This window comes from Curcuma longa, chromosome 15 (assembly GCF_044706935.1).
Source record: "Curcuma longa cultivar G26 ecotype Majalengka, Jawa Barat chromosome 15, ITB_CL_G26_1.1, whole genome shotgun sequence".
Classification (NCBI taxonomy): Eukaryota; Viridiplantae; Streptophyta; class Magnoliopsida; order Zingiberales; family Zingiberaceae; genus Curcuma; species Curcuma longa.
Window position 1 is genome coordinate 4379076 of NC_133875.1, and position 23684 is coordinate 4402759.

Below are 23684 nucleotides of genomic sequence, written 5' to 3' on the forward strand. Positions count from 1 at the left end.
CCTAATTCTTTGGGAATCTTACAACAATATGCATTATTTAACAGGGAAAACTCTGGTTCACTTAGAACTTCCACAATGAATTGCTCAAACCAAATCGCCCCATTTTCCCAACTAAACCAATTGAATCATTGACAAAATGAAGAACACAAAGTTGATACTTGATCAAAGCTACTACAAAGAATCATAAGTGTTCATGTCACACACCATTTTATATATAAGAACCACCTAATAGTTTTAGCAATCATTTAAAGTTTAAGATATACATACACTTGCCTAAAATAAGATTCTTCATGTCCCTCCTAATAGTTAGGACAAGGAGTTCAAGAGGTGAGATAAACATGCTCATAGACAAATAGCTTAATTAAGGTACAACAAGGCGGATTAGGGAAGCAAAGATAATGTAGAATCTTGTGCAATACAACAAATTTCTCAAGATGTTGAATCTGAAACCCACAAAGTAAATTTCTCTACAAAGTGCACTTTCCATTCAAAGAAAGAAGCAAATGGCAGCAACCCGCTTGATATTGGAAGAATAGGCAGCAGTAGTGTGTAGAATACATATCTTCTCAGCCAGTAAGGAAAGATACTTGAATTTGCTCCTTGGGATACGGTTATGGGGCCGTAAAGAAGATTGTATAACACAGATGGGAAAGCATTGGCGAAGAAATGGAGCATGCACAGAACTTCCCAATCAAGTAGCCAGCGATATCCATTTCCGCCTAATGTATCTATGCATACCTTTCCGAAAAAGCCACAAAGAGCACCTAGCAGCAGCACAATAAACGTCACCGGCATGGCTGCCACTGACTTTGCTGACCTTTGGAAAGCCACATAAGCTATCGCTACAATCATTAATATCCCAAAAGACATGCGAGATAGGACCACAAACTGGCACCTCAACATGTGCATGCCTGAATTGAAAGACTGGACTCCTTTAGGAATCCACCAGGAGTTGGATTTCTGGAGACAAACAAACAGAAGTTCCACTAAGCTTAGGAAACCAACAGCAAAAAAGAGTCGAGAACATCGAAAGTATCTCATACCTCAGTAACAGACATGCAGGCAGATGTGACCTCTGCAACACGTTGATATGAAAAGATGAAAGCTCCGTATGTAAGCAAGATACACATGACAATCAAACCAGCGACTAGAAGGTCCATACATTGTTGCAAAAGTTGTGCATGTCTAGTCTCCTGCATTTGATTCCTCAATTTCTCTTCCTTGAAGGAAGACTTGGAAATACCTAAAGATATCTTAATCTTCTCTAGCAAATTTGCATCTGAACTAATGATTAACTGGGATTGCTTGAACTGCAACTTCTTCATTACTAGCTCTATCTCAACAGCCTTGAGGTCATTAGAGCGAGCCTGCTCGATAACAGATCTTTCCATTGTACTCAGAATAGACTGACTAAATGCAGTACTGTGTGTGCTACTGTGAATATTTGCAAGTCGCTGGTTTGTATGTTGATGGATAATGAGTTGATTGTCTGATGATTTAAATGGAGCATGTTCCTTAGGACCTTCAATGGCTCTGATAAGTTCAGCATTGGTCATGTCAGGTGTAGGTTCATAACTCAAAGAACAAAAATTGGAAGAAAGAGCATTTTTCACAGGATCTTTGATGGTTCTAATAAGTTCAGAGTTGGTCGAGTCAGGTGTCATTTCATGACTGTCGTAAGAACACAAACCAGGGGCAACAACATTTTCCTTCCTATTAACAGACATGTTATTGATCAAACCAAGGGTCTTCAATGAGCTAGAGAATGACTTATCAAAATTTCTTATGAAATAATCAAATTTTTGCCCATATATCTGTCCGAATGAAAGAAGCAAGAAAAGAAAAAGAATGCATTTTAAAACTATATAACAATAGCTGCAAAATAATCTAAAGATACATGTGAACTAGAGATGGACTTACATTTGTTATTGATTCCTTGACTGCTGAACTACACATCTGTGGCAAATAGTATATCCAAATTAGATGTATATAAAAAACTAACGATATGAAAACAGATGGAAGAAACAATAGGCTAACCTTGGAAAGATGATCTATTTCTATACTCTCTTTTGAAATGCTCTTCCCAAACACAACCTGGAAAATAAGGTATTTCAAGCATCTACATATTGTGACTATCTAGAAGCTAGAAGTACAATGGAAAGAAAAAATGATGGTCAAATAACTAAGAATTTCCAAAAATAACTATCACTGTCATTTCTGTTCATGAACATATCTGAAAAGGTAATTGACTAGTTGTAATTACTCATAAGTCACAGCAGTAGCACTTAAACATAACAACAACTCATTGTAATTACTCATTGATTATTTGATGTAATTATGCGACATAACAACTCGTTGAGAAATTGGGTTTGGTAATTACAAAGTAGATATGAAAATTAGAGTGATTACCTGTTATCTGAACAGACAGCTAAAATCTTATAAATGAAAGTATTCATACACAAGACAGATTCAGAAACATTAGCGATGGAGGGGAAGTGCTTCTCACGCTTAAAAATATGATCAACATTTAATGATTTTCCAAGTTCAAGTAAAACATAGAACAGAAAATAGAGATCAAAAGGTAATCTGATCAAGATCCAAAGAAACTAATCATAAAATTTAAGTGGGATATATTTTTGTTATTTAAGGGAGGATATAATCACATGAGGTCTACTTAATGAGTGGTCTGGTAATTAATGATTCATCGGGGGATTATTCTATCAACTTGTGTGATACAGTGCCACATTTGAAAAACAAGCACCAAATTCTACTGGTACAATATGCACCCAAGCTGAATTTTTTATGGTAGTCAAAAGTTGAAATCAGACACTTTCTTTGTTTCTAACTAGAGTGTATAGAATTAAGTGTACGCAGATAGCAAAGGCATGCACAAAGCTACATTCAAACTAGTTATCGGATTAATAGGCCAAAAAAGGATGGTTTACCATCCTTATTCCCCCTTTCAACTTGTGCAATATTCTTACAATCCTTTCCTTATCAAAAAAGAAGAAGAAGAAGATTCAATCACAGGTTGCATGGAGATTAATAATCTGAGATACAAATGATGAAAAGTAACTCTTTTTAGCAAATAGGGCAGCAACATTTAACATGAAGAATTAGCGTGTAGATAGTGATATGCATTAAAGTGTTAATCTATAAAGTGGTTAGTTTAATTCTCATGTGAATTATCATTCACTTCATGTTAATAAACATTGTCGTAAGACTTGGTTTCACTTCGTTCTACAAAAATATTACTCCAGAATCTAGATTCTATCTATTCAAGTTCTAGTGCCCACTCGTGAAAAATCCGAGTAGAAGATACCAATAAAACAATGCAGACTGAGATGGCACACTTTCGTTCCATCAATATTCTCTTCCAAACTTGACATAAAAAAAGTAAAATATTACATATCAGATTTCACGGATAAAAACATAAAATTTAAGCCTAACAAACCAAAGCACCTGAGCCATAACCGCAGCGAAGGACATGCCGAGCGGAAGAGCGAGTTCCTGCAGACACTCATTGCCGCGATCGGGCGTAAACACCAAAAGGCCACGGCTTCCCCCGCTCCGCAAACGCACCCCTCTGATCTTACACCGCTTCCTCGTGAAACGCGAGGTCGAGGAAGAGGAATACGAGGATGACGAGGAAGAGGCGTCATCCCTCTCCTTCCTCCTGGTTCTCGAGGTAGCCACGCCCCTTCCACTCCTTGGCGGCTGCGACGGCCGGCCCCCGGCGGTATCGCAAGCCACACCTCCGCCTCCATCGCCGACGCTATCTCCACCACCTCCGTCAACCGTTGCTCGGCCGTGGGATACGGCGGGATCCATGCGAAGCGGAGGAGGAAGGGGAGGGAGAGGCATTCCACGAAGCCTCGGGAAAATGTCCACGAGAGGGACGGTGGCACGGTTGTAATTTCCAGCGAAATCAGATCGAACGGGCGTGGAAAATCTTGCTATTCGACCCGATCGTGCCACGTGGAAAAAGGATATTTCCAAAATGATATTTTAGGAAATTTTACGTATTGTTACTAACTTGGCCCGTCCTTATTTTCTCAGCTCGAGTTATTGGGCTTCAGTCGCGCTGCTGTGTTGCAGGCGTTCTTTGCTTGCGACAGGAACGAGGAGCTCGCCGCCGACTATCTTCTGGATCATGTGCTCGAGTTTCAGGAATAATCTGGTAAGTTAGATTGTTTCTGTTGAAATTCGTTTCCGAACATATCACTATTCATCAGTCTTCAACATGAAAGGAGGGACCTGAGAACACAAAGAAAGCGTGAGGAGGAAGGTCAGGAGTTGGGACGACCACTCCGACGTCTAAGTCAGCCGCTGGAGAAGATAAAGAAGAAGAAACTGCAGTGATGTATTGTATGTATGTGAACGTGCGCGTACCTGAGGACAGAGAGGGAGTGATCTTTATGTATGAGAGAAAGGAAGTCACATCCCATCTTAATTAAGGTGGTTGTCCGATCGATTACGATCATTTATGAGATATAGCATGGTAAGTCTCATCGAGAAATTACAATTGTCACTTCACACGTGGATGTTAGGACGATGAACATATTAAGAGGTATGAGACTGTTAGAAGAAAGAATGGGAGTGATGAAGCAGGGCACTGAGAGGTGAAATTCGTTTGAGTCTAGTCTGGGTTGAGACGGTGGAATCTGACTGACGAAGAGGAGTCAGCCCAGAGTCAAGAGTCTGCTAAGGATTCGGCCTGAGTGAGGACTCGGACTCGACTTGGGGAGTCTGTTGTAGGACTCGGATTCGGCCTAGAAAATTTTGCTCGGATTCGACTTGAGGAGTTTGAGTCCTTCCTAACTTGACTGACTCCTTGCGGTGTTCGGCCGAGTTAATCAGCGTCAAAATATGAGTTTTGACCAAGTGGATAGGATTCGAACGGTGCAGTTTGATACGATTATAACACCCATAACATTGATCTATTTGAGTGTTCAATTCTGCGCGTGTCCGGGAAGTTAATAAGCCTGTGTAGTAGTCACTTGTGCTGCTGCTGCTTAATGCTGTTCTTTACCTTCTTGAAAACCTTAATTTTCGTACAAAGACAATTCCAGTTCCTTCTTTTCTTCTTTTTCCTTTACTCGAGTGATAATTAGCAGAGAAAAACGAAATGAGTGGCTTACTTTTGACAAAGGCAGTCAAAGAAAATCTCTTTCATCATTCTCTTTTTTCTGTCTCTCCTTTCCATGCATTTATTATTATTAAATTTTTTTTCTTTATTAAAATGTGCTTGTATTCATCTTCCGACTAGTGGACAAATGCCGAAAATGCTCCGCTGCACGATGGGTATTTCTGCGACCCATCCACGACATCCGAACCCTAGCTACTATTCCCGCCGCCGCGTCGCCATCCGACCACCGTTGGCCGCCGGACCGGATCCGATCGAAGGTCAACTCGTTGGCGCACCAGTCGGCACCGGATTTCGATCGGATTGTGGTCGAAATCCGACCGAATTCGGTCGGAAATCACCGCCAGTGGCACGCGACCATTGTGGGCCAAATTGCGGTCGATTTCCGACCAAATCGCGGCCGGAGACCAGCCGAGGAAGGACCGTCGGCGGTCCTTCCTCGGCCGGCGGTCCTTCCTCGGCCGGCGGTCCTTCCTCGGCCGGTCTCCGACCACAATTTGGTCCACAGTGGCCACGTGCCACTGGCGGCAGTTTCCGGCCGGATTCCGGCCACAATCTGGCCGGAATCCGATGCCGGTCGGCGCGCCGGCGAATGACACGTCGATCGGGCCCAGTCCGACGGCCGGCGATGGCCGGACGGCGAGACGGCAGCAGCGACAGTGGCTGGGGGTCGGGGGGCATGTTTACTGTGCATTCTCAGTTTTGGACGGTCCGATGGGCTCGCGATCGCGTGATGGACGGTGATCCGCTGTCGCACACAGGCACGTAGGAAACCGGCACGCAGCTGAACATTTCTGGGACAAATACTGTGACCCATAATTATATACCTACTGCTACGACGTGACCCGTGTTTCCTGCTTTTCCTGCTGGCCTGGGCTTTCCTCACTGCAATTTAAAGAATAGCCTTTTTCGGCTCATCATGTTTATTTCTCATACCTACCACATGCCTTCTTTGCCATCGCACTTTGACATAAAATTCCGTCCAGTGTTGGTAAGTATATATCTTATTGCATTGTCTAAATATTGATCACTACATTTAAAGCCATTTACAATGTTTTAAATTATAATATTAAAACCATACTCCTTTTTTTTCTTCTTCTTCAACACTGCAATCTAAGCGTATTGTAGTAGATTCAAAAATATATATAGCTTAATAAACTGTATAGTAGAATTTAATCACTATTACAGTTAGATGTGGCCTGTTTAGCTTTTCATCTGTTTCTTTGAGGCAATTGTTGCCAATTCAGTCAAATTCTCAAAGTGAAAATATTGTTTTGGTTCCCGTCGTCTAAGTTCGATCAAGACTTTATCTTGCTAGAGCACAATATTGAAAGGAAAACAAGTTAAAAGGTTGGCTAAAAATAAAATTAAGAGATCTATTTCTTAAGCATAATCTAATCACAGTGCTGTAGCGTTCATTCACTCACAATACACCTCGAGAAACAACAGGACTGAAGTACTCCACGCACTAAAACACGACATGAGAAGGAATAGAAGTTATATAATTACATACATAATCAAGGGAGTGCCATTTCTCATAATAATTAGTTAATTACAACCAACAACTATTAATCTATATTTACTGAAAGGAACATGAAAAATGCTACATTAATGGTGACACCTCTCTCTCTCTTCTTTTTTTTTTTTTTTTTTGAACTTGTGTTAAAATCACAACGCACTACTAAACTATATTTCAGATCGACCAGTAATACATATATAATATGTCTGCTTTCAAATTTTGCAGGAGGTTGGAAGACGAATCACAGAATGATTTCCTGTGGCGTTGTAAGAAATCTTGTTCTTTTCTGCAACAAATTGAGAAAAGGGTCAGGAAATCTATTTTTTGGGCTATCAACTTTTCGTCAAATACATATAAACACTGTTCTCTGAATTGTATCAAGTTAGGATCCTTGCCAAGTGAACTAGTTAAAAATACAACTCAAACTCAACCGGACAAAATAGCTAGGCATTCACCCAAGATAATTAAGCTTTTAAAGGAAAAGGAGTAATTAGAAATGAGATTTACAAAAAGAAATTAGCTAGCCAAGACTCATACAAGATAAACTAGCATAATTAAGCAAGTTCTCCGGATTGGATTATGGATCTCCAACCTTGGAAGCATCTACCTACTACTCCTACAATAAAACAAGGTCACTGTTGATTAAGATTGCAAAAGTGTTTTGTTTTTTCATGTAGTACTGGCCGGTTGAGTAGTTAATGTCTAAAACTAGTAGCCTAAATTAGGCATACACAATTTTGATCGTCCGATCGATCGAGCCAAGATTCGATCTGATCAACAAGGGACCCTACCTCCATAGAAAATGAAAATCATAGGAGAGAGATGAGTCCTTATTGAAACAACCATGCAACTTAACTGGACCCAGTCCATGATTCTGATCTTGCAACAAACACGATATGCTCACATGCTGTGCTCCTTGACCCACACAATTATTAGCAATACCCCAAAGCAACTCCACATGCTGCCACAATGCCATTGATTAGGACATCAAAGTAATTAACTTGACCTACCTTCAGTAATTAAAAATACTCTCCTCTCGTATCCTCTAACTAGTTTAATCTTAGTAGAAAATATATAGTATTATAAGAAAATAGTTTTAACGTTGGATTTAGATATGTTTGTCTTCAAGGCATCGATGTTGATTTAGCAATATGGATTATGCATGAAAATGATAATTATATTTATTTATAAAGGTAATGCAGACGCACCTCCTTCCGACCGGCCGTCAGAGAAGACGGCGCGGCAGGCGGCGCCGACAAGAGAATGGGAGGGCGAGCGGCGCCGTCTTTGTCTTCCTCAGCGCAAAGCTGCATGATCCTGTGCGCCACTTCCGCGGCGTCGCCGGCAGTCTCCTCCATGAGCTTCTCCACCTGCGCCTTGGGCAGCCTCATCTTGATCCGCAACGTGCCGTCCTTGGCCCCCGTCACCGTGGCAGGTGCCCAGGCGCTTCCGAGGCGGCTCGACACGTCGGAGGCGGACCGCCGGGAGAGGCGGAGGCTCTCGAGCCGCTCCCTGGCGCCCGACTGGCCGAGCTCCCCTGACCAGGCCCCGCGGCTGCCGCGGGAGCCGGCCCGGTGGCGCAGGGGGCGGAGCTCGACGAGGAAGTAGAGCTTGCCGGGCTTGAGCGGGGCGTCAGGTTCGAGGGGGCGGGCGCGGAGGCCGACGCGGTGGACTTTTTCGGCGTCGAGCAGGGCGTGGGCGGGGTAGTCCCTGAGCACCCCGGCGGCCTGCGCCGGAGGCTTCACCTTGAAGGTGCTGCCGTCCACCTTCATCACCTTCGCCATTTTCTTCCTTCCTCCCAAAGTATTCCCCATCTCTCTCTCTCTCTCTCGTTATCGTTGGGAGGAAGAAGGAGGCGGTGGAATTAAATGGGTGGGCATTAAATTCACCGATTTCTCCGGTAGAAGGCCCTCAGATGAATATAATTTTTAAATAAGACCTTTATATTAATTTTAAGGTTATAAATGAATTAAATATTGATGAATAAATAAACTTAATAATATATAGATGCTTGACTGACTTATTAATGTTTATAAAAGGATACTCTAAAATATTCATCAATAAGGTAAATAAAATTTTTTTAAAATATAAATATTTTAAATAATCAAATTAAACTTAAATTCAAAGCTCACAAATATCTAAGAAAATAAAATTTGAACATTACCAAGGAGCAAAGTGAAACTTTCCCACATCAAATTGCTGTGCCCCTCGTGTCTCCGGCGGCTTCCCCATGTTCTCGTCGTCTACTTGTGGGGCGTAACCGCCATTGCATTGATGGTAAATCTCCAGTGACGTAATCGTGACGGAAGCACGACGCGTTGAGCCCATGGGCCTGAACGAGGCCGGCCGAAAACAGTCAATCCCGAGACTGTGGGCCCCGGTTGACAATTGTCGCTGAGGTTGAGGATTGCGGCAGCAATGAGAGCAATTGAAACAAACAGGTCGCTCATTTTCTGGAGTTTTCTCCGTCTTAACTCTTTCTACAAAGTCAAATATGACATACAAAACGTCAACACCATCTAATCCCGTCCGTCGGTCGACTTTAGTGCACAGTCAACCATGGCCTCGCCACCACCGACTCATCGCAAGATCATGGTTATGGACCTGTTTGCCGACTCCCCTTCCCGCTTTCTCCTCGGCCGCCGTCACCGGCCATGGCCAACCTCTACCTAGATCTCTTAACTGTCTGTCAATCTTTGCCGGAGAGAGCAAATTGATCGAGTCGTCGACTGCTGAGCTGAGTGGCCGAGTTCCGAGTGGTCGACGGCCGAATCAAGTGACCGTGCCGAGTGGCTGACTACCGAGACAAGTGGCCGAGCCGAGTGGCTGAGTGGCGAGTGCTGAGAGTCGAGTGGCTACTGTCGATTGCCAAGCCGAGAGCCGACTGCTGAGCCGAGAGCCGAGTTGCCGAGCCAAGTGGTCGGCTGCCAAGACGAGTCGCCGAATTGCCGAGTTGAGTGGCCGACTGCCGAGACGAGTGGTCAAGGCCTGCGTTCAATGCAGTTTCCTTAAAATAGATTCGTCCCCTCCGACGTTGCTTAAAGGTCACGACGGACGTCTGTTTCCCAGGATACAACGACTGGACCAATAAGACGATCAAGCACAGATCGTTACCGACGAACCGATTACACCAAAAAGCTATCAGTAGGGAAGCAGAGGAAAGAGAAGCGAGGGATCGAGAATCCTCCTATGTGGCCTCACATCGCTTCCTCTTTTATAACCTTGCACCATATCTCCCATTAATTGGAGATTAATAGTATGATTGATGGCTTGATTCGAAACAGTAGGTAATTAACTCTAGCCGTTTCAACGCCAAGTAATAACTCTCGTCCGTTTCACCGTAGCCACCGTTACAAAAAAATGGAACGGAATGACAAAATGTTGATTGATCTGCTTAGGCAAATTATGTCCTGACAGGCCCGACATTCGACGTGCGCAGATCGCGCTCGCACACAAGTTACCTTACGGATAGTACAATCCGGATCCTAGATTTGCACCCCTGCACACCCACGCATGAAAAAAAGTCTCTCCCTATGTATTTGTTCATAACATTAATGCTTATGATACATTATAAACTAACCAAGTTGCTCCTCAACTAACGTGGGACTAAACCTCCAACATTAACCCCACCAGCCCCTGACTCAGCGCTCGCCGGCGGCCGAATGCACGTAGCTGTTCCTGACGAACAGCCGCTGCGCGGCGAGGAGGGAAGCGTGCGACTCCGGCAGTCCCGAGTACATGGCGGCGATGAACTTTCCGATGGACGACTTATTCAACCCCTCCTTCTCACTCAGAGCGGCATTCAACCTAGGTGATATTGATTGGCCAAAGTGATTTCTTAGCAAATGAAAGCAGGAGGAACTATCACAGATGACGCAGTCAGATTTACAAGAACAAGGATACAGCCAGATCAATAGCAGGCCTTAATTTAAGGAGACTACTCAGTAGAAAGATTGACTCCATCAACAAGGGAGATCAACATAAGGCTAGTGATAATCTCACTGCTTCGCGCAAATGGAAGTAGAAGGGGCAAACCAGTATCGCATCTTTGAACATTGGAGAAACAGAACTCAAGGATCGAGAACCAATATTTTCCACTACTTCCACTAAGTATTTCAAACTTATTGGCTTAAAGCATTGTGATCTATGACGACAAGAGAGAAATTATTGAAACCGAGGATAAGGATTAGGGTTAGGATCTAAAATCCTCCCTTAGGCGTTGCGCTAAACATCTATCAAGCAAGAAGAACATTAGCAGAGCAAGGATGTTAGGGTACCGCCGATCCAGCGGCAGCGACGACCCACCACGAGTCGCGGCGAGAAATTAAACGATCGGCATCGATAAATCAACCAATGGGTAGCGCGACGTTTACGAAGACATCGGACAAGACAACCCCAATCGAACGAAGTGAGAAATGAAGCAGGCGAGAATAGACAAGCGCACCTGTAAAGAAACGCCGGGGACGGCGGCCTTTCGCCGGAGAAAAACCCTCGAAACCGCCATTAACGCGACTGGAAGGTTCTCGAGTTGGGTGGCCCAACTGGGCCACTCCTTTTAAAGCCATGGACCGGCCCATCGATTTGGGCGTTTTGGTAATTTTGACCAATTTTGACTATCAAAATTTTCATTTTACCCCAGAAATTTAGTTGTTTTCTAAAACCATCCTAATCTAAAGCATAACATAGTAATCTTTCACATAAGGGATTTCGTCAAGAAAGCACTCAAAGCAAAGTAGAATCCTTTCCGCTTGAGTTATGCATACACATTTGAAGATCGTGTTTGGACCGATACTCAAGTTAGTCTAAAGGGAATTTGGAGGACGAAACTAGCATTTATATATGCTTTCTACTAGACGGGAAGTAAATCTTATGAAGGGGCCCTCTTTGATATTTATGTTTTGTAGACTCTTTTGAACTCGTGCTCTAGATCATAATGTACTTGAGGATGGAGTTTAACTTTTCGATGCTAGTGGGGTTGCGAGTCCCATTTATAGAACTCCATCACATGCCTCCATCGCAATCTTTCTTCCCCTTTGTTGTTGTGTGCTTTAATTGAGAATTAAAGGTGACTTCGTATGAGTCTTTTTGGCCAAAGGTGATAACGTTCACCTCAAGTGCTCCTCAACGTTGATTTTCCACAACGATTTAAAGAGAGATAAATCACAATAACTGAGAGGTCTTTTTTTGATGGGAGGAATTTTATTTCTCGAAAGATTGTTCTTTTAGTGTGGTAATCTACCATTTGAGTGTCAACTCAGTTATCCAAGGGGGACGTTTGGTTGGGGGTTATCAGATAACCTTGGTTATCTGTCTAAAGGACGATAATCTTGTTTGGTTCAACTATTCTATAATATTATCATCAACAAATAGTTATAATATGAAAATGTGATTACCTTAGCCCTAAGATTTTTTTAAGAAAGGCTATAAAATTTAATTGAAATGAGCAATAAATTTTAATTTAAATACTTATAAATTATATATGATAATTTGTTGGAGTGAACCACGAGCAATGTTTCAAAATGGGATGCGAATTAAAGTTAATTATATTTATTTATCTTTTTAGTATAAACTATATACATTATTTATATAAAATATATACATATATTTCCATGGAAGATGAAAGATTCTGGAGGAAAATGGTACATATGAAACTTTTTTTACATGTGATTTATGAGACTTTTTCCCCTTTTCTCTTTAAATTTTCATTCAAATAAATGTAGTTTAATAATATTTTTTGATACTAAAATTTCCCAAACAATATTTTTTTTTTTTTTCAATGAATTTTACTTAATTTGTGAGTATTTACGATTAAATACGTTGAAAAAATTAAAAATTTTAATTTTATTTTACTCAAAAGAATAACATTGTGAAAGGGGAAAAAATAAATATCCTCGTTCGCACACCAAATCTATTGATCAATTATTTTGCCGCGAAGTGACGCGTAAGGTCCCGCTGCAGCACGTGGGCCTTCACCATCCGGTGCGGCGGTGGACCCCACGCGGCAAGAATTCTCGCACGTGGTGGCGCCGCCCGGTGGCCCTGCCGGTTCCTCGTCCCCTATATCTCATCCTTCATCTCCCGAAGAAACAGAACGCGATCGAATCCGGAAGAGTCGAAGAAGAAGAGCAGTAAATGCACAAAAACAGAGCTTTGCAAGGATTCCATAGCGACCCACAGGCCACAGCGAAGAGAAGAATCTCGGTGAAGAGAGATGGAGAGGGATTTCTTAGGAATTCACTCCAAAATTCTCCATCCTCATGCAGCCAAAGGAGACTCCCGTGGAATCCGCCAAGATGCAGGTGTTCTTCTCTAAAGCTTCGATTTTGGAGCGTTTTCTTGAATTCTTTTGATTCTTACCAATCGATTGTTCGTGTTTCTCCCCTTCAAATTGAAGCTATTTTAGCAGGTCCATCGCTGCAGTGGCCTTTCTCAAACAAGGCGTCAGCCATGCAGCAGTTCATGCTCTACAAGGCTTCGCAAGAGGAGAGGCCAAGAAACCACGCTTTGCCCAAGCACCCTTCTTCTAGATCTCAACCTCTGCTAAACGTGGCTGTGTTCGAGCCCAATCAAATGGCTTACCCTGTTTTAGCTCCTCAGGTTTGCAAGAATCATCAAAATGGATCAGTGATCTTCTGTGTCTGTTTCTTCATCTTTTCATTTGTCTTTTTTTTCCCAGAATTTTTTCAGCCAACATTCAACTCACCAGTTGAATCCGCATCGCACGGTTCCTCTAACTGGAACTCCTTACTTCAAAGCTCAGAATCCTCCCAATTCCGCTGCTAGTTCATCATCCTTCAAGCTGACAGAGAAGCAGCCCTTTGTGGAAGTATCAGAAGCTGGATCCTTCAGCCACAGGTATACACTTTGTTCAGAAAGTTCAGATATCAGTAAGACAGTCAGTAACTGTCGATCGTTCACTTCAGGAACATGGCCAAGAAAAACCACAGGACTGCTCAGTTGACGGTATTCTACGGTGGCTGTGTGAAAGTTTTTGATGATGTTCCATCGGACAAGGTATTCTTGCATCTTTTTCGCATAGATATGGTTAATCAGTAGTGTTTCTCAGGAGTACCTCTGTTTCCAGGCTCAATCAATAATGTCGTCTTTGGCAAATCGGGGGCCAAACGAAGCATCTGTTCATGCTGTGTCACCTTCCTCAGGCCTTTCTTCCTGGCTATTCTCTAATGTGCCTACCGGTTCTAAGATCGACGATGCAACGACGAGGCTCCAACAAGAAGCCAATCCAAGAGGTGATCAACTTCTTATAACTGAATCCTTTAATCTCCTCCATGTTTCAACTAACCTTGGCTATCGACACCGGCAGCCATACCTCAAGCTCGAAAGGCATCCTTAGCGCGGTTCGTGGAAAAGCGAAAACAGAGGTGTGAGTTCGCGTAAAGCTTTCGATTGCAAGGGCAGCGAAATCACTGGTGTCTTGTTCCTTTTGCAGGCTGACCAGTGCCATGCCTTACTCCTGCTCCAAAATATCCTCGGAGAATGACAGCGGATGCAATGCGTCGAGCACCTCCAATTCGTCCGCCGACGATACCGACCTTTCGCGCCGCCGCCGAAAGGCCTCGTGTTTCGCCGGACACCTCAAGAACAGCACCGACTCCATCAGCACCGAGCTAACAATATAGTCTAGCATCATTTTAGTGCCAGAAATTTGCCAAAATTGCACTGCTGTGTAGCTGTTCAGTCATCATCAATCGAGAATCTCTCTGTTTGTGCACTCAAACCTCTTCCTCGCTACACAGTGAAGTAAAAAACACAAACACACACACACATGGATCATGTGTTCGAATTAGAAAGATGCTCTTAGCCATCAGTGCATGATAGTGTGCTAGAAGAAATTAAAGAAGAAAGGACGTGATGTGAGTGGTCGATGGTGCCATCGAGAAATCATGTGGGAAAGGCTGGAGAAGAGAGGTGTCCTGGTGAAGAAGGCAGTCCATTAATTGCCCGCATGTGGTGGGACAAACTGAAGGGAACTCTTCTTATCTGAAAATGAAACACTGAAAGTGATCTCTCTGCAGCCACCTTCCACCATTTTTTCATGGTCTCCTCTTTTGTGAGCACAGTTGGAATTGTGAGGCAATTGAAGGGCCCTCAAAGGACTTTTTCGTCGATTCAAATTCATGCAAGTTGGTACTGAGAAATAAAATAAAATAAAATAAAATAAAATAAAATGTCAAGAATTTATGCATTTCATGAATAAATACAAGTTAATAAGTGAGCATGAATCTAGAAACTTGGACTTCACTTCTCAAAGCCCATTAGAAGTTAATAGGGTAGTTTGATTCAAATTATCATATATAATCATGATTATGTCATTGTTAAGATAATCATAACTAAAATTATAAAATATAAAACATAATCTAATGTTATTTGGTTCAACTTATTTATTAGAGAGAATAAAACATAATCAATTTAACATTTACTATATTACTTTTTATTCAATTAATTTTTAAATAAATAAATTAAATTAATAATATTAATGATGATAATAAATTAATAATATATAAAATAAATAAATATAATTTATTTACATTTTTTAAATTTAAAATAAATTTATATATTTTTAATAAAATAAGTTATTAAAATAATTATTTTAAAAAAATAAATCATTAAATTAATAAATATAATTCATTAATTTTATTTTTTAAAATTTAAAATAAATATATATTTTTTTAATAAAAAATTTATTTTAATAAAAAATTTATTAAATTAATAAATATAATTTATTAATTTTATTTTAATAAAATAATTACTTTAATAAAATAATTTGTTAAATTAATAATATAATTCATTAAATTTATTTTTGAAAATTTAATATATATATATATATTAATAAAATAATTTATTAAAATAATTATTTTGATAAAATACTTTATTAAATTAATAAATATAATTCATTAATTTTATTTTTTAAAATTTAAAATAAATTATCTTTTTTAAATTTATAAATATTTAAATTAAAATTTATTAAATTAATTTCAATTAAATTTCACGGTACATTCAATTAATTTAGTTTTAAAATCAGAGGATAATCATAAAAAAAAATTTGTTAACCTTCGGAATCAGTAGAAAATCTTAGGCTAACAAGGTAATTATATTTCCGGATTATAACTCATTTTTGTTGATATATCGATGATGTTGTATTACTTAAGAATCGATCATAATTTGAATCAAATAAGATTATCATTGATAACCTTAGACATATAACTAAAGTTATCGACGATAACTTCCAACTAAACTCCCCCTTAATCTTTTGTATTTTGTGCTCGAACTCTTTTAACTATATAATTTATTAATTTTCTTCATTTATAATCTCTACTATCAGCCAATTAGATTAATTTTACTAGTGATAAAAGTATAAACTTTGTTAAATATAATAATAGTCAATAAGTAATTGGTTTAAATTGTATTATTAACATAATCATTCACATAATTTAATGAAGAGAATATACACTCGCTCAAACTTAAATTTAAATAGATCATTGTATATAAACTCAACAGCTGAATCCACTACGAAAACAGTACTCGCAGTGGACTTTATATTTGAGTCAACTGGCACACAATTGTTGACCATCTTTTAGTCAAAGTCCTTAAGGCTTTAATGTCAAAGTCGTCCGAGCTCTTTGGCTGAAAACTTTACGCGCTCGACGAAGTGGATAAATGAGTGGTTTATCTATGAATTTATACATTATTTAATGAAAACGGTTGAATTAATGAGATGGCTTAGCTTAATCTCATTTAATTAACAATAGTTAGTTACTGGTAAGCTGACGACGACTCTTGCTCAAACAAGCGAACATGAGACATCGTCAAGCTCCTTGATCACTTCATCTGAAGGGTCCAAAGAAGAAGAAGACAACAACGACGAAGACGATGAAGATGAGTTGTGAAACAAGAACATCATGATCTGATTGATCTCATGTGGCTCCATCATCGGCACCTCGTCGATACAAAACTCTGCATCCATGATCAGCACAGCATTTGCTGTCGACGGGACAGCTTCTTCTTCCTTGCTCATCTTGTCGAGCTTCTTCTTGAGGTGAGTGTTCCAGATGTTCTTGATCTCATTGTCTGTTCTTCCAGGCAGACGCGACGCGATCTTAGACCATCTGCAGCCACAAGCAAGCCATGCATGAACTCAGTGGTCAGTAGTTCTCCATATATAATATAAGCCTCTGCAAGCTAGCTACCTGTTTCCGAGCTTGGAATGGAGGTCGATGACTGTTCTCTCCTCGTCTTCTGACAGTAGACCCCTTTTGAGGTCAGGCCTCAGATAGTTTGTCCATCTCAGCCTGCAGCTCTTCCCACACCTCAGCAATCCTGCATCAAATCAAAAACCCTTGTAAAAAAACAATCTTAATCGATCATCTTCCTCATCGTTGATAATATATATTCTGAATTAAACCAGCAGACCTGCAAGCTTAGGCACAGCTCTCCAGCAGCAACCTGAGGCTTGATGAGCGAGCATGAAGTTGCTCAGCTTCTTGTCCTCCTCTTCTGTCCATGATCCTTTCCTCAATCCCACTTTGTCACAGCATGGCTTCCTCACCATCTCTTCTCGATCGAATACTAACTAATTCATAACGCTATATATAAAGACTCCACTCACCAACTTCTTCTAGCACCTTCGTTTATAAGATTTTTCCTGCAAAGACCATTCAAAATTTCTTATTAAGTGAATTAATTGGAAAAAAAATATAAATTCATTACAATCTACACAAGTAGGAGTATCTCAGTCAATGAGTTTACTTGGACCCCATATCATGATATGAACAGATATGTGTGGTTTATCGTACTCATCTTCTTCCTCAAGCTAAGGTGTCCAATCAGCAAGCCTCGACACTCTTAAACAATAGTCAATTCAAAGATTAATAATGATCTGGAAATTGCTAGGAGTGCAGATTTGATGTGGCTCATGGAGATATAATTCAAGCAGTTGACTCGTCTGAACAGCTGTCTTGAAGAAACACAGCTCAGAATGCTGATAGTGATGATAATACATACAGTTTTGTCTAGAATATTTAATTTGTTTGGCATGTGTGATATATAGATTTGGCTCCACTGGGTATCAGATTTGACTCCATCTGTGAAATGAAACTATATTTTCCTCCTGAGGACCCACCACCTCAATCTAGAAGATAAGGAATTTCACCAATGACATGAGAAGTTAATAAAACTTTGATGGTGATTTACCAACTTGCTTTCAGAAAAACTATCGAAAATTTGGCAAACCTACCTAGTTGATGTCAATAGGCTGATAGATGTCTTGTAATATTCTTCTCTGATCTCTAGAGAACCTCAAGTCATCGAGTGAATCTCCAACCTTAGTCGCACCACGAGTCTTCTAGTGTATTCATCTAATCCTTGCATGACTTTATACAGAAATCCCATGCAAAATCTGGTATCAAACATCAAAACTAAAAGTTAGGACACTGAAGCACGATTACATTAACATCAGTGATTTTACAGCAATCTGAAACACCATTGCAACCTCATTTTAGATGCAAGACTAAGCTGTGCATCAGGAAGCTCATTATTTCTTAACCGATCACAATGGCTGCCTGGAAAGAGACCTTGTAAATTGTAATAATTAATAGTTCTTTGCTTGCACTACATATCTTAACTCAAGAGGAAAGCTTAAAGCACAACTCACACATGAATATTTACAAGCAGATCTTAGTAGATGCTATATCCTTACACATTCAAGTCAGAGCTAAAGTGCATATATCTTCTTCTCATGATCGGAGAAGGCATCTGGATCAGGAAAACCAGAATGAAGGGACCAGGAGTAGGACTTGCTGCCGCTGGCCCTCCTAATACGCCTTTGAGAGTCTTCGCCGAATCGAAAACGCTGCCGGAGTACAAAATAACTCATCGTCAACAGCGTGCCCGCCATGATAGGACCTCCAATTGCTGTTATCGCGGTTGCCATCCAGAAGGCTTGCTTCCCCACGACCACATAAGCTAGAGAGAGGAATGCAGCACAGGTGCTGAGACAGGCAGTCCACATGAGCTTGTTTACGACGGAAACAACCTGCTTCTGAGCACCGGTTTCCCATGCAACCAAGGTGATCTGAACCACAACAACAGCAAGCGAAATGAACAATGCAGCGGCATTTAAGAGGCAAAACACACGAAAGCCCATATCGTTGGTTATATGAGCCTTGCCCACTTCACTTCCATCTTGGAAATACTGACCAGGCAAATTGAATATGGCCATGAATGCAATGGATCCGATTAGAACTGCCACCATTGTCACTGAGTTGATGGTATTCCGAACAGCTTCGTCATGTAATTTCCTAAGCTCTTGTGCGATGCCTGTCACGCGCCTGTTTGTTTTAGCATTTTGGATGAATTGGGTATGGACATCATGCTTTATATCACTGACTGTTCTTCGCAGCTCATCATCATTCTTGCCAACATTCCTTGCATGCTTGGCACCAGCTTCTGAAAGGCTTTCCATGATATCCATCTGAGATTCACCATAAGGGATCTTTTCAGCCAAGTCCATTGCAGTTTCATTCTGACCATTGATTGCATTCACCTCGATAGCCTCATAGCACAAAAGAAGTCTAACCATCTGCAGAGAACAGTATATGAAAAATCATGCTCACGATTCATCCAATGTGCTGCCCAAAATACCCTAGTTTGAGCCAAGACCAACAGGAATACTTTTCTCTACTTGTCATACAAACTATAGCAGTAAAAGGACATGACATACTAGAAGTTTTCAAACATAACAGGACTATGCATCAATGTCAATTTCAACATCTAAAATAAACTCTTGCAATGACAAGAATATCCATAAAATAATTTTGGATTATTTTTTCCCCATCAGCAAGTTCTAAAGTCATAAAATCAAGGTCATTTAGAACTCCAAGTTTTCATCATTATTTAGTTGATTCTGACATTTCGGTTATTAATTGTCACCACATTTCAAGCATGCAAAAAAAGTCTGTCATGCACAGCATGCAAGCATAGCAGGAACGATACTCAATTTCAAGTAAAAAAACTATCATAGATAGTTTGTCACTCCATTAACGCAAGACACTTGTTATGAAAAATGTTGGAAATATTAACAGAGGTGAAACTGCAAATGGACCTGGCTACTGTTACTAATACCTGTGGGCGCCATTTCCTGGTGGTTATATGCAAAGCGGTGTTCCCCTTCTTGTCACACATGTTGAGAGTAGAAATATCAGCTTGCAGTAGCTCCTCGACAACATCTAGACTGCGACCTTTTACAGCCATATGTAATGCAGTCTGTCCCTTTTTATCCTTTATAGAAGCTACTCCTGGATCTCTCAGAAGAAGTGCTCTCACAATTTGATGATAACCAACTCTAGCAGCAGTGTGCAGTGCCGTTTTCCCATTCTTCCTCACAATTCTAACTGAGCTCTCATCCACATCTAGTATGGAATTCACCACCTCCAAATGATCCATGACTGCAGCTGAATAAAGGGCAGTAGTGTTTGATGAATCACATTGCCTGCAGACATTAGGCCAGTTGCTCAGCAGCTCTTTAACAATTCCTGAAGTAGAAATTAGAGAATCTCAGACACTAAATAGCATGCCAAATGAATACAGAAAAGATGTGATGTAACTCATTACAGTCATGCGAAATAAAATTGACAAACTAATTATCCCCAAATAAAATAACTCTGAGACCTCCTACTAGAATATTGGATTTATGAGTGTAATGGGGATGGATAGAGTACATGAGCTACATAAGACTATCACTTCTCAGTATATTGGAGAGGAACTCAACGACATCAGTCAGAAGTAGTCTTCTAGTGTGCTAACACTACCAAACCATTATACTTGACTCAATAAACTAGAAGAACACAAAGGGAAATTATGGGTAGTGTAGAATCTCCTTATGGTTTAGATTTTCTGCCAGTCATCTGCAGACACGACCCTTTCTATTGAGAAAAATTTCAAACCCAGCAACAAGTCTACTATCTGTATCTTTTGAATTTAAAAATGATGAAGATATTGGACACATTCTGCAAAGTTATGCAATTCTAAAGCAAGGATAGGACTCCATTCTGAAGCAATTTGGCTTTAACTGTCTCTTGGTGAGTGCTAAGATATGAACACAAAACTATTGAAATGTTTTTTTTCATAATCTCCCTCACATGGCATGAAGAATCAATCTGATTATATTAAGGACTATCCTGATATTAGTATCCTCTGCTAGTGAGTCTTAAAAGGTTGAAGTCATAATTTTCGTTGTCACAAGGTTGGTGAGTTTTGGTTTTCCCGTGTTCTCACCTTTTGGTCTTTCTTGGTAAGCCTCTTTCTACACTTCCCTTTTGTCTCTTCCATTTCCATGTGTAATCTCTCTTAAATAGATATAAGGGAAGCTTCCCTCAGAAAAGAAGAATCTTCTTTGATCATGCAAACCATATGAATTGGTTCCTTTTAGTTTGGAAAATTGACTTTGTACTGGTCCTGAAGGATTGGGTCAATTGTTGACTAGGAACTCGAACAGACATCCAAAGAGAGAAATTTCATCACAGATTCCACTTTCCCAAGAAATATTATGACTAAATTTTCTTGCTACTGATCCTAAATATTGAGTAGCATAAAAGAGTGAAGCAGAAAACTTCCATTCGATCGACTTTTTTCAAAGAAAATGGTCTATTTTCCACGTGCATAAGTCCAAACCTTCTCTATTTTGATTTACAAAGCATCAAATGGATTAGTAATAGACCGACAGGAAATTAAGCACAAGGGAAAGGGAAATTCACCCGTGTGCCCGAGCTTGGCGGCGACATGGAAAGCGTCGAGATCGACGCGGGAGCGGATGACGGCGGCGTCGAAGTCATAGAAGCGGAGCAGGTATCGGAAGAGCTCCACGGAGTTTCCCTCCGCTGCGACGTACAGCGCAGTCTCACCGGCCTCCGTCTGAGCGATCGCCAGGGCGGTGCCCGCGGCCGCGTCCTCGAGGCCCTCGACGACGCTCCGGACGGCGTCGACGTCCCCCGCCCGGACGGACTCGAAAAAGGGCTGCTGCAGCGGGCGTAGCCGCAGATCCATGGCGATCGATCGAAGTCCACGCTCCCAAACCTCCGATCGAATTAAAAACCAGAAAGAGAAGAAGAAGAAGAAGAAAGTGATCGCTGTCGCGTTCACGACAGGGAATCTTTTATCTCGCACTTATTATTTTTCTGCTTTAATTTAATTATTTTTATTTTTATTTTTATTTTATCTTCAAACTGAATATTAATTATTTCCCGAAAAAAAAATGAAGAGGCCGATCCCGGTCTCCTGCAGCTTCTATTTACACCAGAGCGTTCTCACAGTCAACGCTGTCTCCATCAAAGTCAACCTCTTGCTCGCTTCTACTAGGAAGAAGCTCGTCCAGTCTATCCAACGCTTCTCTCATCCACGAATGCTTGCAAACTTGCCTTGCTTCTGCCACTGTCACCTGCCACATGGAGTCAACGGAAAAGATTCAGAGAACTGAAGGGCTTCTAGATCTGCAACTTGCATGATGATGAAGGTTCCAGTACTTACCCATTTGCGTTCTCTCCTGTTCATCTCGGGCCACTGCTGCAGCATCTCGGTGACTCTCATGGCAAACATGTAGTGGATCTTATCTTGCTCCTTGCCCAGCCACTTCCCCAGCAGCTCGCCCTGTTCAGTTACTCCGATCGGTGAGGTGTTCGTTCGCTGTAATCGATTAGGGTTGGCTAGCTTGAATTATGATTCCGAAGCTCACCTCAAAGTTTCCTCTCACGCCCGCTTCCTCAAATGCTTCCCTAGCAGCCGCTGCTGGCAAAGTTTCATCGAGTTCCCAACCGCCCTATCGAAGTTACGATCGTTTGTAAGATCAAAACGAGAAATCAAAAAAAGAAATGAAATGATTTGATTTGATTTTGATATAGAAATAGTTAGCAACCTTCGGGAACATGAGCTCAGGTCCTTTCTGAGAACTTATGACGAGCACCTCGATCGCTCGGTCGATGCTTTCTGAACAAGGTTTGTCGATCTTGAACTTGTAAGGAATGCATCTGCTCCAACAAGGATAGAAGGCATCGTCAGATCGGAGCATTCCTCGATAAGCTAAAACCAAAGAAAAAGAAGCATTTTCGCCCCCAATTTTTCCGCCAGCATCGAACTAGGGTTTTGTTTTTCAAACTCAAGCTCCTCAAATCGATCCTGTAGAGCGAGAAAACCTCGCGAATGCCTTCGAAGATCGGAAAACTCACCCGACGACGAGGCGGCGGCCGGCCCTGTACCTCTGCAGCGTCCTTCCATGGCGAGAGACCAAAGCGACCATCTTTGTGCGCCGTCGAAGGAATCCCCGCTCGATGAAATGGAACAATAATCAGATGAAACAGTGGATTGGGATTCAAATCGGTGGAAGGGGGCGAGAACCAACGGCGGCTCCGCTGCGATGCCCTCTCTTCCGACCATCCAATTGCGGAATCCAGCGACGAATTGGCCAGGGAAGGGGATTGATTGGATCCGGTGGGATTGCAATCGGACATGGATTGATTTATAGAGCAGAAGATCCATGGCATCGCCTGAAGTTTTCAGGAGCTCCTTCAACCGTCGAACACTTCTAGAAAGTTTGTTTGAATTTATTAATATTTTTATATTATATTTATTTAATATTTTAAAATGGTATTTGAAACTCCAAGATGGTGGGAAATGAAGAATAAGGAGCAAACATGTAATTAATGATCATTAAATTATATTAATTTATGTATCTGGCATGACATATATTTAATATTAAATTTTATAATATAAAAATATAAACGGGATTATTTTTTATGATCACAAAGTAATTTTAAATTTTAAAGGCAAAGTTCTATAGGGTTTAGGGGAATGAAAATATAAAGAAGATAAAAATTAATTAATTAATAATAATTAAATTTATTTAAATATAGATGATAATAATATAGGAGAGTTATATTTAAATGGTATATTTTTTTTAAAGAAAAACACATGCGCAAAATCATGCTTTTAATTCTCTAGAGCAAGTACACC

At 40.8% G+C, this 23684-nt stretch overlaps 6 protein-coding genes across 8 annotated transcripts; 1 reads left to right on the top strand and 5 right to left on the bottom strand.

The window, feature by feature from the left end:
* Window positions 1-206: 206 nt before the first annotated feature.
* On the bottom strand, window positions 207-3845 carry LOC141846337 (protein CPR-5-like). Its single transcript, XM_074734355.1, has 5 exons — window positions 3463-3845; window positions 2038-2094; window positions 1921-1956; window positions 1044-1814; window positions 207-960 (listed from the first exon to the last, which is right to left on the bottom strand). The coding sequence occupies exons 1-5, from the start codon at window positions 3829-3831 to the stop codon at window positions 430-432; spliced, it is 1764 nt and encodes a 587-aa protein (XP_074590456.1). The 5' UTR covers window positions 3832-3845; the 3' UTR covers window positions 207-429.
* A 2798-nt stretch (window positions 3846-6643) lies between these two features.
* Window positions 6644-8586, bottom strand: LOC141846404 (uncharacterized protein At1g66480-like). The gene is made up of 2 exons (XM_074734437.1): window positions 7874-8586; window positions 6644-6951 (listed from the first exon to the last, which is right to left on the bottom strand). The coding sequence occupies exons 1-2, from the start codon at window positions 8477-8479 to the stop codon at window positions 6907-6909; spliced, it is 651 nt and encodes a 216-aa protein (XP_074590538.1). The 5' UTR covers window positions 8480-8586; the 3' UTR covers window positions 6644-6906.
* A 4188-nt stretch (window positions 8587-12774) lies between these two features.
* LOC141846027 (protein TIFY 6B-like) lies at window positions 12775-14397 on the top strand. Of its 2 annotated transcripts, none has more exons than XM_074734009.1 (7): window positions 12775-12964; window positions 13060-13262; window positions 13342-13520; window positions 13589-13679; window positions 13750-13915; window positions 13990-14047; window positions 14116-14397. In XM_074734009.1, the coding sequence occupies exons 1-7, from the start codon at window positions 12877-12879 to the stop codon at window positions 14303-14305; spliced, it is 975 nt and encodes a 324-aa protein (XP_074590110.1). In that variant the 5' UTR covers window positions 12775-12876; the 3' UTR covers window positions 14306-14397. The 2 variants fall into 2 exon arrangements, with proteins under 2 accessions (XP_074590110.1, XP_074590111.1); XM_074734010.1 differs by having other exon boundaries at window positions 13072-13262.
* A 1816-nt stretch (window positions 14398-16213) lies between these two features.
* Window positions 16214-17265, bottom strand: LOC141846028 (transcription factor MYB20-like). The gene is made up of 3 exons (XM_074734012.1): window positions 17097-17265; window positions 16874-17003; window positions 16214-16792 (listed from the first exon to the last, which is right to left on the bottom strand). Exons 1-3 carry the CDS (start codon window positions 17233-17235, stop codon window positions 16468-16470), a joined length of 594 nt encoding a protein of 197 aa, XP_074590113.1. The 5' UTR covers window positions 17236-17265; the 3' UTR covers window positions 16214-16467.
* Window positions 17266-18107: 842 nt separating this feature from the next.
* On the bottom strand, window positions 18108-21778 carry LOC141846029 (ankyrin repeat-containing protein At2g01680-like). 2 transcript variants are annotated; one of them, XM_074734014.1, is made up of 4 exons: window positions 21437-21778; window positions 19806-20215; window positions 18882-19263; window positions 18108-18756 (listed from the first exon to the last, which is right to left on the bottom strand). In XM_074734014.1, exons 1-4 carry the CDS (start codon window positions 21723-21725, stop codon window positions 18497-18499), a joined length of 1341 nt encoding a protein of 446 aa, XP_074590115.1. In that variant the 5' UTR covers window positions 21726-21778; the 3' UTR covers window positions 18108-18496. The 2 variants fall into 2 exon arrangements, with proteins under 2 accessions (XP_074590115.1, XP_074590114.1); XM_074734013.1 differs by having other exon boundaries at window positions 18108-19263.
* Window positions 21779-21801: 23 nt separating this feature from the next.
* On the bottom strand, window positions 21802-22983 carry LOC141846030 (nudix hydrolase 17, mitochondrial-like). Its single transcript, XM_074734015.1, has 5 exons — window positions 22901-22983; window positions 22591-22702; window positions 22411-22494; window positions 22206-22325; window positions 21802-22116 (listed from the first exon to the last, which is right to left on the bottom strand). Exons 1-5 carry the CDS (start codon window positions 22969-22971, stop codon window positions 21970-21972), a joined length of 534 nt encoding a protein of 177 aa, XP_074590116.1. The 5' UTR covers window positions 22972-22983; the 3' UTR covers window positions 21802-21969.
* Window positions 22984-23684: the final 701 nt, after the last annotated feature.

What these genes read in the sequence shown, in the direction of transcription:
- LOC141846404 (XM_074734437.1), bottom strand. Translation starts at nt 8,479, where the DNA reads ATGGGGAATACTTTGGGAGGAAGGAAGAAAATGGCGAAGGTGATGAAG. An exon ending in TGACGGCCGGTCGGAAGGAG is followed by an intron (nt 6,952 to 7,873) that starts GTGCGTCTGCAT and finishes AATTTGTTGCAG; the next exon opens with AAAAGAACAAGATTTCTTAC.
- LOC141846030 (XM_074734015.1), bottom strand. Translation starts at nt 22,971, where the DNA reads ATGGTCGCTTTGGTCTCTCGCCATGGAAGGACGCTGCAGAGGTACAGG. An exon ending in GGCCGCCGCCTCGTCGTCGG is followed by an intron (nt 22,703 to 22,900) that starts GTGAGTTTTCCG and finishes TTGTTGGAGCAG; the next exon opens with ATGCATTCCTTACAAGTTCA. An exon ending in ACAGGAGAGAACGCAAATGG is followed by an intron (nt 22,117 to 22,205) that starts GTAAGTACTGGA and finishes TCCATGTGGCAG; the next exon opens with GTGACAGTGGCAGAAGCAAG.
- LOC141846337 (XM_074734355.1), bottom strand. Translation starts at nt 3,831, where the DNA reads ATGGATCCCGCCGTATCCCACGGCCGAGCAACGGTTGACGGAGGTGGT. An exon ending in AAATAGATCATCTTTCCAAG is followed by an intron (nt 1,957 to 2,037) that starts GTTAGCCTATTG and finishes TATTTGCCACAG; the next exon opens with ATGTGTAGTTCAGCAGTCAA. An exon ending in CCTGCATGTCTGTTACTGAG is followed by an intron (nt 961 to 1,043) that starts GTATGAGATACT and finishes GTTTGTCTCCAG; the next exon opens with AAATCCAACTCCTGGTGGAT.
- LOC141846027 (XM_074734009.1), top strand. Translation starts at nt 12,877, where the DNA reads ATGGAGAGGGATTTCTTAGGAATTCACTCCAAAATTCTCCATCCTCAT. An exon ending in ACCCTGTTTTAGCTCCTCAG is followed by an intron (nt 13,263 to 13,341) that starts GTTTGCAAGAAT and finishes TTTTTTTCCCAG; the next exon opens with AATTTTTTCAGCCAACATTC. An exon ending in GCTGGATCCTTCAGCCACAG is followed by an intron (nt 13,521 to 13,588) that starts GTATACACTTTG and finishes CGTTCACTTCAG; the next exon opens with GAACATGGCCAAGAAAAACC.
- LOC141846028 (XM_074734012.1), bottom strand. Translation starts at nt 17,235, where the DNA reads ATGGTGAGGAAGCCATGCTGTGACAAAGTGGGATTGAGGAAAGGATCA. An exon ending in AGCTGTGCCTAAGCTTGCAG is followed by an intron (nt 17,004 to 17,096) that starts GTCTGCTGGTTT and finishes GATTTGATGCAG; the next exon opens with GATTGCTGAGGTGTGGGAAG. An exon ending in CATTCCAAGCTCGGAAACAG is followed by an intron (nt 16,793 to 16,873) that starts GTAGCTAGCTTG and finishes TTGTGGCTGCAG; the next exon opens with ATGGTCTAAGATCGCGTCGC.
- LOC141846029 (XM_074734013.1), bottom strand. Translation starts at nt 21,725, where the DNA reads ATGGATCTGCGGCTACGCCCGCTGCAGCAGCCCTTTTTCGAGTCCGTC. An exon ending in CGCCAAGCTCGGGCACACGG is followed by an intron (nt 20,216 to 21,436) that starts GTGAATTTCCCT and finishes TTTCTACTTCAG; the next exon opens with GAATTGTTAAAGAGCTGCTG. An exon ending in CCAGGAAATGGCGCCCACAG is followed by an intron (nt 19,264 to 19,805) that starts GTATTAGTAACA and finishes TGTTCTCTGCAG; the next exon opens with ATGGTTAGACTTCTTTTGTG.